Genomic DNA, 10,777 nt, shown 5'->3' with positions numbered 1-10,777 from the left:
TGTGAGCCCGCTCGCTCTGTGCTTCCGAGGGGCTGAGCATCCCGGCAGAGGACCTGCCAGCTTTGGGCTGCTCAGAGCTCCTGGGCACTGAGTGGGCATGACTGATGGGGTCTAGCCCATAGAGGATGCTGGAATGGGAAGGGGGCTGGAGGCAGGCCTGGGAGCTGGAGCAGAGCCCACCTCAGGGCCCTGGTCCCTGCAGGCTTGCCCAGAGGTGGCAGGCTAGCCCAGTGTGCCACCATCACCAGTGGGGCCAGAGCTGGGCCAGAAGAAGGCAGCCCCCAGCCCAGAGCAAAAAACGTCTCCAGGCAGAGCTGCCCCACAGTGGGTCGCATGCCCCGGAAGTGGTAGCCCTGGAAGTAGTGCGCCACTGGGGGTGTGTAAGCGTGCGGCCACTGCTTTACTGTCGGGCCCAGTAAAGAGCAGCTTCCTGACCCGTGTGGAGCAGATGCCATTGCTCAGAGAGATGTGCCCCAGGAAGGTGGACAGAAAGGTAGGCCACACCGTGGGGAGAGTTACGATAGCTGGACATCTGATCCGTCATAGGCCTTAAGGAAGGAGGGATGCTCCCGAGGTGCATTCTACAGCCTCTAGCCCTATGGTGGGAGGGGGAGCCTAGGGCCCTTCCTGGACTCTTCAGACCATAACGCTGGGAGGAAGATGGAGGTAATTCAGGAGCGGGGCCTGGGAGGAAGGTGGTCATTGTTGTTCAGCCGACTCTTGGCGAGCCCATGGACTGCAACATGCCAGGCTTCCCCATCCTTCACTGTCTATTGAGTCAATGTCGCCGTCCTACCGTCTCATTCTCTGTTGCCCCTTTCTCCTCCTGCCTTCAGTCTTTCCCAGCATCAGGGTCTTTTCCAATGAGTCAGCTCTTCGCACCAGGTGGCCAAAGTATTTGGAGCTTCAGCTTCAGCATCCGTCCTTCCACAGAATATTCAGGACTGATCACCCTCCTGATTCTCTGACTGACCCTGGGAGGCTCATCCTCTCTCCCAGCTTCACAGGCTCCATGGTGCAAAACCCTGGGGCTGTATCTTCTCCCCAAAGTGCATCCAGGGCAGACTGTGTGGCCAGGGTCTTCCATCTCCCCTGCAAGCCTCCTGGAGACGTGGTGAGGCTGAGGAGAACGAGGGAAGGGGAGTCTGAAAACTTCTCGGGCACATCCCCTGCTTAAAGCAAAGCATTCACTGATGGGAGCCAGGCTGGCTGAGGAAATGTGTTTCTTTTGTGAGGACTGACCTCAGGGCCCTGACTGGAGAGCCCAGGCTATGAGCAGGGTGGTCTGTCCACACCGTGGTTCCCAGACAGGCCCCTGGGCGGCCCAGTGGGTGCTCTGCTTCCTGCATGTAATGGCTCAGGCAGGTCTGTCCTCACTCTGGCTGCCCAGGCAGGCCCATCCGTACACTGACAGCCCAGACAGACCTGTCTACACTCCAGCGCTGCAGACTAGGCTGTTTACATTCCGGCTTCCTGGACAGCCCCGTCTGTACTCGGACTGCCCAGACAAGCAAGTCTGCGCTTTGCCTGTATTAACCCCATAAAGAAATGCTGGTTTGGGTATGGTCACTAAGCCCACAAGACTTGAAAAACAAAATACCTTTATTTAGTTATCACTGAACTTGCAAACACAGAAAGGAATAGAAAATCTATCTCCTCTTCATCACATGGGCTTTGGGGCAGGGGGTGAAGGGAATGCTGACCCCAGGGCCATCTGGGCAGCTTGACTGAAACATCCCAGGTGAGTCTGCGTCCCCAATCCTGGCTGGCTCACCTGTCCAATGGGAGACTAGCCCGGGGGTTTCTAGGGGCCCTGCAGCTCTGGTGAAGACATCTTCATCTCCACATCAGATGAGCTTTATGAGACAGAACTGCTAGGTCAGGAGATGGGACTGGCTGTGGCACGTGGAAGGCAGTGGGTCTCAGCTTTAGGCTGGGCCCGTCCTTGGGGAGAGTTGTTGGTCTGAGGCCACGTGTTATGGGCTGGGTGGGGGCGGGTCTGGGCTGCGACACAGCTGGGGCAGAACCGGGACATTGCCATATCTTCATAAATTGAAAGCAGTGGTGGCTCTGGGGCTTCTGGAGGGGTCAGAGCATCCCTCTCGGCATCTGGCCCTGCAGGCATCTCTGTCCTCTGGCAGGGAGTGGCCAGGGCTTGAAAGCCTTGAACTAGAATCCTAGTCCTGATATCACTTGTTCTGAGACCTGGGGCAAGTGTTTTCAGCTCTCAGAGCCTCAACTTTGTGATTCAGAAAGTGGAGACCATACCCCTGCCTGCCACCCTCACAGGCCAGCCCAGTGGAAATGTCACAGCTGGGGCTCAGGCTACACCTGCCTGTAACTCTCCAGCTGGGACCCCCACATGCAATCTTTCCCCTTTCTGACACTCCACTTTCTGTCAAGTGGAGCCCATTCTGGACCCTCAAGGGTGGGGAGATAGTGTTAGGCTGGCCCTTGTGCTCAGGAAAGTAGTGAATTGAGATCCTGCCCTTGGCCCCTAACCCCGGAGGCCTCCCCCGGGCCTGGCAGTTCCCAGGGCTCAGACATTGGTCTCGAGCTCGCTGATCTCAATGGTGCAGTGGTCCAGACTGGCAGTGGCTGGTTCCTCATCCTGCTCCACCTGGACGGGGACGTGGTGGGGACAGGAGGGGCCGAGGGTCAGCTCTGCGGCCTCAGCCACGCTCTTCACACAGCCATTCTGCTGGGTTGCCACGATCTCCTGGAGGCTGACAGGCTTGGTCTCACAGGGCAGCAGTTTCTGAGGAGAGGAAACAGGTCTTGGCAGCAGCAGGAGGGACTGAGGTTAGACAGTAGGGAGGACTAGACAAGCAAAGGGCTGGGGACAGTCTGGTTTTCCTACAGACAGTCTGTGAGAGCTTTCATAGGGCCTCTCTGGGCTCCAGTTCCAAGTTGTCCTGCCTCCTGGGACTGTCTTAGTAGAGGAGGCACCTGCCCCCTGGGATCCAGTGTGGGAGTGGGCAGCACTCCTGCCTGAGCCTTAGCGTCCTCCCCACGGAGTGGGACAGCCGCTACACGTGGTTATTGAAGGAGCCCTGAGCACCATGAAGCTCCCAGCAGACATGTGAACACTGGCCTTGTTGTCAACTGGACACTAGGGTATAGCTCCCTGAGGATGCTGACTGTGTTCACCACCAGCCGTGGTAGATGTTCAACAATCAGCTATTAGAGGAATCTGTCACCTGGGTGCCTGTGAGGAGACCAAGGTGTGGAGGGATTGGTGGAAGGCTGCCCAGCTGGTGGGTAGCTGCTGTGCTGCCCTGCCTACCACTCCTGGCTTCACCCTTGGGCCTTTGGGCAGCCTAGCTGGAGGGAGACGGTGTGCTCACCTCAGTGCCCGTGTCCTGAGCGAAGTCTTTTCGGCAGACATGAGCCATGATCCCGGCAGCCAGTGCATCACCCAGAACATTAATCATGGTGCGGAAACGGTCCCTGGTGGGCCAAGGTGAGCGGTGAGCGGCAGGCCCTCTGTTGTAAGGGGATATGGGAGAGGGCGGTGCTCACGGACGGGTGCCTTCCTGGTCCTCCTGGCCCAGCACCCCCTGGCGGTGCTGAAGCGGGTGATGAAGGCATGTGACTGTGTGGTGCCTCAGGGCCTGTGTGTCAAAGGGCTTGGGCTAATGCTCTGCTCCCCCCCCTCCTGAAATTCTTTGTAGTTTTTGAACAAGGGATCCTAGGTTTTCACTTTTGAAAACCGGGCTCCACAAGCCATTCAGCTGGGCAGGTGTCAATGAGTACCCACTCTGCCAAACCATGGCAGCTCCCCGGTCCACTGTGAGTGCCTGCCTCCCAGGGGACAGGAGACGGTGGGGGGAACCCCACTCACAGAGCCCAGTCGACAGCGATGATGAGGGTGATGTCATCGGTGGGAAGCCCCACGGAGGTGAGCACGATGACCATGGTGACGAGCCCGGCCTGGGGGATGCCGGCTGCCCCGATGCTGGCTGCGGTGGCCGTGATGCTGCGAGAGAGGGTAGGGAGCGTTGCTGGGCCCTGAGCCCAAGGAGGAGGCCAGAATGCCAGAGCCTCTGGGGACAGCATTGTGGAGCAGGCATTGTTAGGAATGCCACAGCAGAGCATTCTTGGGGCAGGGGCATGCCTCTGCCCAAGGTCCTGTGGTCCCAGAGGCTCAGCAGAACATCCTAAGAAGTCTGTGGGAAAGCCCTGTGTCTGGGTTTGATCCCTGGGTCAGGAAAATTCCCTGGAGGAGGGCATGGCAACCCACTCCAGTATTCTTGCCTAGAAAATCCCATGGATAGAGGAGCCTGGCAGGCCACTGTCGCTGTAGGATTCCAAGAAGTTGTCCACAGGTTCCCATCATCCTCTGGCACTGGGTCCCCAGGGTGAGACTTGCACCCTCAGGCTGGCTTGTGAGGCCTTCCCCTTCACCTCTGTCCTCACTTAGCACCTTCCCCCAGCTCCAGCCACACCAGCAGCCCCTCCACTGTCCTCAGTCCCGCCTCTGGCCTCTGCTTGCCCTGTGCCTGCCTATGTATGTCCCCACTGCAGGCCCTCCTCTGGGACCTAGCTTCCCAGGTTGCTCAGAGCTCCCTATCTGCAGGGCGGCACTGGGGAAGGAGCCTGGTGCCCTGAATCATGAGACCCCAGCACTGACTTGCTATGTGACCTGGAATGAGCCCCTTGCCCTCTCTGGACCTCAGAGACCACATGAGATATGGGAGCTCAAGACTCCCGAAAGCCCTTCCAGAGCAGCCATCCCCAATCCACACCGGGTGCAGGGTGTCAGGAGCACACCTGATGGTGATGATCTGGCCGAAGTCCAGCTCATAGTTGTTGACCTGGGCAATGAAGATGGCAGCCACAGCCTCGTAGAGTGCGGTGCCATCCATGTTGATGGTGGCGCCCACGGGCAGCACGAAGCGGGCAATGCGCCGGTCGATGTGGTTGTTCTCCAGCAGGCACTTAAAGGTGATGGGCAGTGTGGCTGAGCTGTGGGTAGAAGGACCAGTGTCTGCCCATCACCCTCCTCCAGGGTGGTCAGGGCCCCCAGGTTGCCAGCTGGTCAGTAACAGAAGCTCCCCTCGCCCCCAGTGCCAGGCAGCTGGCCCATCTAGGGTGGAGAACAGACTGAAGGGGCTTTTAAATGGTCATGTGGCCAGACTTGCCCAGGTTCAGAACTTTAGAGAACCCCTGGGCACACTGGTCAGGAAGGGAGTGCCCACCAGCAGAGCACCTACTATGTGCCAGGCGCTGTGCTTTACACCTCATGGCTTCCTGCTAGGAAGGTTTGGAGCTCCTTTAACAGGTGAAGAAATGAAGCCCAGAGGGGAGGAGGGGCTGACGCCACGTCAAATGACCAACCGTGCAAAGTGGAGATGAAGTGGTCAGCAGCAGGGCTCTGGGTACGAGCAGTGGCTTCAGATTCCAGCTTCCCACTAACTTAGTGGCCTTGGCCCTTCCTCAACCTGTACGTGCCATAGTTTCCTTGTCCCAAACAATCGGTACACTATGGAGTTATTAGGAGTATTCAACAAGAGATTGCTTAGAATAGCGTCTATATATTGTAGGTGGCCTCCCTGGTGGTTCAGGCTTCCCTTGTGGCTCAGCTGGTAAAGAATCTGCCTGCAAGGTGGTAGACCTAGATTCGAACCCTGGGTTGGGAAGATCCCTTGGAGAAGGGAAAGGCTACCCACTCTAGTATTCTGGCCTAGAGAATTCCATAGACTACATAGTCCATGGGGTCACAAATAGTCGGACATGACTGAGCGACTTTCACGTCACTTCCCTGGTGGTTCAGACAGTAAAGAATTTGCCTGCAATGCAGGAGGCCCAGGTTCGATCCCATCCCCTTGAGGAGGGTGTGGCAACCCACTCCAGTATTCTTGCCTGGAGAATTCCGTGAACAGAGGATCCTGGCGGGCTACAGTCCATAGGATCACAGAGAGTCGGACACGATTTAGCGACATGGCAAGCACCCATCGTAGGTACTCAACCAATGGTAGCCCTTGCTCTTGTAGCTGCGTTGTTTCTGAGCTCCCAGTAGCAGTGCTGGGCCTGAAATTCAGGTTTCCGTAGCCCCACAGTCCTTACTCCCCCACAGGTCACTGCCTGGGAGGCCCAGGTACATTTGCCAGAGCCTCTCATGGGCCCCAGGCATGCTGGGCCCGAGGCTGTGGTTCCTGCTAACAGGAAACAGCGAGGGCTGCCGGTGCTGGTAGGGCTTCACCAGTGACATGGGGGCCAGCAGCTGCTTGGGGCTTCATCTTTCCCTCTCGCCTCGTCCCTCTTCCCTGGCTGGGGTTCCCAGACAAGGCTTCTAGGACTTTTCCTCACTGGTTCTGCTCCTCCTGAGTCCTGAATGAGGTGCTTCTGCTGCCAAGGGCAGGTTATGTGGCTGCTGGGGAAGGAGGTCTGTGGTGGCCCTTATTCCCATTTTACAGACCGGGAGACTGAGGCCTAGGGAAGAGAAGGCAGTGAGGGATGGACGGAAGAGCCAGGCCTTTGAGGCCAGAGACATGGGCTTAAGTTTAGGAGACTTCCTCCATGTAGAGCTTGGACACTCACTGTGGGGAGAACCACTCTTTCTTCACAGGGTTAGATGCCCAGTAAGTGACCGCCTCCTTCCCTTCTCCTCACTCAACAGCAGAGTTTGCATGACTTCATCCCCCTGGGTCTTCTGCACTCAGCTGTGGTCTGGGATGCTTGAGGTCAGGTGTTGCTTCACCAAGCCCAGAATGGCCTTAGTGGGTTATCTCCACTAATCACACAGCAACTCTACATGCCAGAGGCCACAGTGATCCCGGTCTGTACATGAGGAAACTAATCCCACCACCCAGGGAGGTGGAGTGACTTGCCCGCAGTCAGAGAGCTAGTGGGTAATGGAATCATGACTCAAATTCCCACTGTCTAGAGACACTGCCAGCGCTGTGACAGGGCTACCTGCCAGTGACAGTAAACAGGCAAAGTCCCTGAAGAGCAGAGGGCCTGGCTCCAGCAGAAGCACCTCGTGGCCATGAAAGGCAGCAGAGACCGCAGACTCATCACTCTTCAGCTCTGCCGGCCCCTGGCACGCGGACGCCAACCTCCATGTGGACTGGGGGAACACTGGGGATGTGGAGGAGGGCTTGCTGCCATTCGGGAAGGTAGGGGCTCAAGCATTTCAAGAATAGGTCTTGTTAGCAAATCCTCCCCCAAGTTTGTGAAGTAGGTCACATGGACACGTTCCATGGTTCCATGGCTACAGACAAATGATGGCTGGACAGAAGGATAGCTTTCAGCCATGGTCTCTTCCCTGACACTTTCACTGCCCAGGGCTACCTGGAGGAGGTGGCCAGTGCGATGAGCAGGGCCTGGAGGATGCCGCGGATGAAGACGATGGGGTTCTTTTTGGTGATGAAGAAGTAGAGCAGGGGCAGGATGAAGAGGCCATGGACCACCAGCCCACACACCACGGTGACTGCATAAAAGCCCAGCTTCTTTCCTACGGTTGTGGGGTTGTCCATCTCCAGGATCTTGCCAGCGATGAGGAACACGATGCCAAAGGGGAAGTACCTGAGGTAGGCAGGGCAGCCGGCTTAGCACCAGGCAGGCAAAGACCGTGGGAGGTCCCAGGCACTGTATCACTGCTGGGCCTGACTGCCCTGAGCCTTCCAGGACTCTTATGAGGATAGAATGTGACTATGTACCCAAGTACCTGGCATATGATGTCACTAATGCCCCCTTAACCAGTCCAGCCATGCAGTCTTTACCCTTCTGCCTTCCTCTGCAGTTCCACATTTCAGCCCAGCAATGAGACAGTCTCTATGGCTGACTTTGGCAGGCCTCTGCCTTTTCTCATCTCACTGTGCTGGGTCGGACTAGAAGATTCCTAAGGTCTGAACTCTGAGCCAAGGAGTGGCAGCTGGTTGTCACTTCCAGTGTCTCCTTTCTCCAAAAGCTGAGCTAATGAGGCCCCAAGAGATGGGGAAACAGAGGTCAGGACCAGGCTGATTAGCTCTTGATTTGCCTCCAATGGGCCTGATGGGGCCAGAAATGGCAGGCCCAGGGCTGGAACTTGGCCTGGTCAGGGCTGGGGGTATCCTCCTGTGCCCAGCTTTCTGCTCATTCCTTTGGGACCACGGGGCCCCTCCAGCTGCCTAGGGCAGGGCTGAAACGGGGCTGAGTGCGTAGGAGTCTGCCCTTGACCCCCACGACGAGGCTCACCACACAGCCACGGCCACGATCTTCATGACGGACTCATTGAGGCACTGGCAGAAGCTGACCAGCGGGGCCCCGCTGTCACCCATGCGGCCCAGCATGATGCCTGCGGGGGGCAGGGACACAGCAAATGACAGATCTGGCAGAGGGAGGCAGACCGCATGACACCTGTGTGAGCCAACACATGCTGTGGCCAGGCACGGACAGACCACGGGCACACACAGATCTCAGCGCCTGGCGGACTGCCCAGCAGTCTCTGCCACCCAGCGCTTCCCCCCTACCTCCCCTCCCTTCCTGGCCTCCCTGCTGGAGAGGGCTGTGACCTTCCCACAGTGCTTCTATCTCTTCCTCCTCTCCACCCAGCAGCATGTGCCACCTTCTAAAGATAAAAATGCTCCCTGCCAACACCCCCAACTGACTTTCCTGCACATAGACCATAACTAACACCCCACCCCTCCCACCCTGGTTCAGGCCCCACTTGACCTGGCCATGTCTCTAACTCCCGCCTCTGTCTGGCCCTGCTTTCCCTTCCTCACTCACTCCTTCTTCACGTTTCTAGACTACATCAAGCTCTTGGCTGTGGTGGGGCCTTTGTCCATTCAGTTCCTGATGCCTGAAGCCCTAGCCTGGAGGCCTGCCCCCCCAACTCCCCCTTGGCAGACTCCCCATTTATTCTTTCACCCATCTCTTTCTGATCCCCTCATATCACTTATTACAACACTCATCTGTTGTATTGTTCTGTCTCCTCCAATAGAAAGTTAACCCATGAAGGCAACTTATCATTGAATGAATGAATGAACAAGGGAATGAATGATGAAGCTTCTTCCGAAGCCCCTGTCACCCTCCCCTTGGGGTTCTGAGCTCATGCAGGTAACCACAGTTAGGTCACTCCTGGAACAGTGACAAGCAACTGCTCTCCCACTGGTGACACAAGAACATAATACACTCTGTGTCTGCCTTCACGGAGCTTACTGTTGCCGTGTCCAAGAGGTTCACCTACTGACTCAGCCGGTGAGGGGCAGGATCTGAATCCTGGCCTCTGGGACCCTAGAGATGAGCTCTTTCCCTGCCCGGGATGCCCCGAACCCATGCTGAACAGGGAGCAGCTACCACAGGGAAGGGGAGTGGTGGGGTCCTGCTGGGGTGGGCAGGAAAGGCCAGAGAGGCAGGTGACACTGGGCCCAGCTCTGTCCACCTGGCCTGTGGAAGCCTGGCTGAACTCAGAGCCAGGTTCCCAGCTATTCCTGCTCCTCATCAAGCTCCCTGTTCCACCCACAGGCTCTGCTTGGCTTAGAGCAACTGTACATGGGATGCGTAGGGTGGCAGTGGCTTCCTCCCACAAGCAAGGCCAATGCCACCTTAGCATCAGCCTCATCCCAACACCAGGGAGAAGACGGGGAAGGAGGCTGCAGTGAGGGGGGCAGCTGCGCAGGAGTGCTCACCCACACTCAGGTGGGGGTACACAGAGACGTCGGCACGGCTAGAGTTGAGGACACACAAAAAATAGTCACTGACACGTGGACAGTGTCATGTGCTCAGTAAACAGTGAAATGAAGTAAAGGGTCTCCAAGTTTTCTTTAGTTCTGCTAATAGATGTCCTTTTTGTATGTTCCCAGCCCTAAGAGAGCGGTGGTGGCTGGGGAAGAGGAAGAAAGTCCAGGGCGGGGGACAGATTATCAGATGTGCTGAGGATGCTTCCTAACACCGTCCTCTCATACTCTGGGGTCTCTGAGGTGCTGGCCCCTCTGTGTGCCTGCCTGGTCTTTTGACCAGGATGAAAAGAGCTCCATTAACCACTGTCATTCATCTGATCTGAAGTTCACCTACCGAGCACCTGCTCTAACCAGTCACATGGTGGCTGTGGGGCTACATGGAGACCAAGACCTGTCTCTGCCTGCATGGATACACAGCTGCCACGCAGGCATTAAACAGCCACGCTAACAAGTAGGCAGTTGTATTAGATCAAACATTTAGGGAGTAACACAGGGCACCTAACAGTCTAACCTGACTGTTAGACTTTTCCCCAGGATGGGACGCTTATACTGAGCTCCCTCAGGGATGAGAAAAGTGTAGTGGAGAGGGAAGGGCAGGAGCAGCCTGGCCGAGGGAGGCGCCTTCCAGGAACCGACGGGCTGGGGAAGTGAGCGGCCGAGAGCGGCAGCCTGGCCTGAGCTCACAGGCTCTGTAGGTCATGTGGTGTTTGGACCCCTCTCCGAGGACAGTGGAGCCAGTGGAGGCTTTACGTGGGGACTCGACGACCCTGTGAGGAGGACACACAAGGACAGGGGACTCTTGGGGCAGTTTTTCCAGAAACCAGGTGAGAGATGAAGACGGCCTTGGCTGGGTCAGTGGGCAGAAGGAAATGCAGAGGCTGGAGAGACTTCAGAGGCAGACCTGGTGGGATTTGGGTATGAGCTAAAGCAGAGGGCAAAGTATAAAGTAACCCCAAGTTCCTGCCTAAGAGACCAAAAAGACAGGAGAATTTCCACTTGAGAAGAAAACCTGTGTAGGAGTTGGAAGCTGGAGAGCCCTCCACTCGGCCCAGGGCTGAGGCAGTGTGGGGAAGGGGCTGATAGGATTTTATAGTGAGGCTCCTGGTGAC

General features: G+C 57.0%; 1 protein-coding gene across 1 annotated transcript in view; it reads right to left on the bottom strand.

Annotated features, from left to right (window-relative positions):
- Positions 1-1,599: 1,599 nt before the first annotated feature.
- The window catches only part of SLC1A7 (solute carrier family 1 member 7), a 51,501-nt gene continuing 42,323 nt past the window's right edge, over positions 1,600-10,777 (bottom strand). Inside the window, exons 6-11 of the mRNA XM_020871440.2 lie at positions 8,182-8,281; positions 7,297-7,530; positions 4,774-4,968; positions 3,845-3,979; positions 3,348-3,450; positions 1,600-2,758 (exon numbers count right to left, since the gene is read on the bottom strand). Of these exons, the coding sequence (XP_020727099.2) occupies positions 2,540-2,758; positions 3,348-3,450; positions 3,845-3,979; positions 4,774-4,968; positions 7,297-7,530; positions 8,182-8,281 (986 nt within the window). The 3' untranslated portion in view covers positions 1,600-2,539. The remainder of the gene's footprint in view (positions 2,759-3,347; positions 3,451-3,844; positions 3,980-4,773; positions 4,969-7,296; positions 7,531-8,181; positions 8,282-10,777) is intronic.

Source organism: Odocoileus virginianus, chromosome 5 (genome assembly GCF_023699985.2).
Source record: "Odocoileus virginianus isolate 20LAN1187 ecotype Illinois chromosome 5, Ovbor_1.2, whole genome shotgun sequence".
In the NCBI taxonomy this organism is placed as follows: Eukaryota; Metazoa; Chordata; class Mammalia; order Artiodactyla; family Cervidae; genus Odocoileus; species Odocoileus virginianus.
The sequence above is the reverse complement of the archived record's forward strand: the minus strand, read 5'-3'. Positions and strand labels throughout refer to the sequence as shown.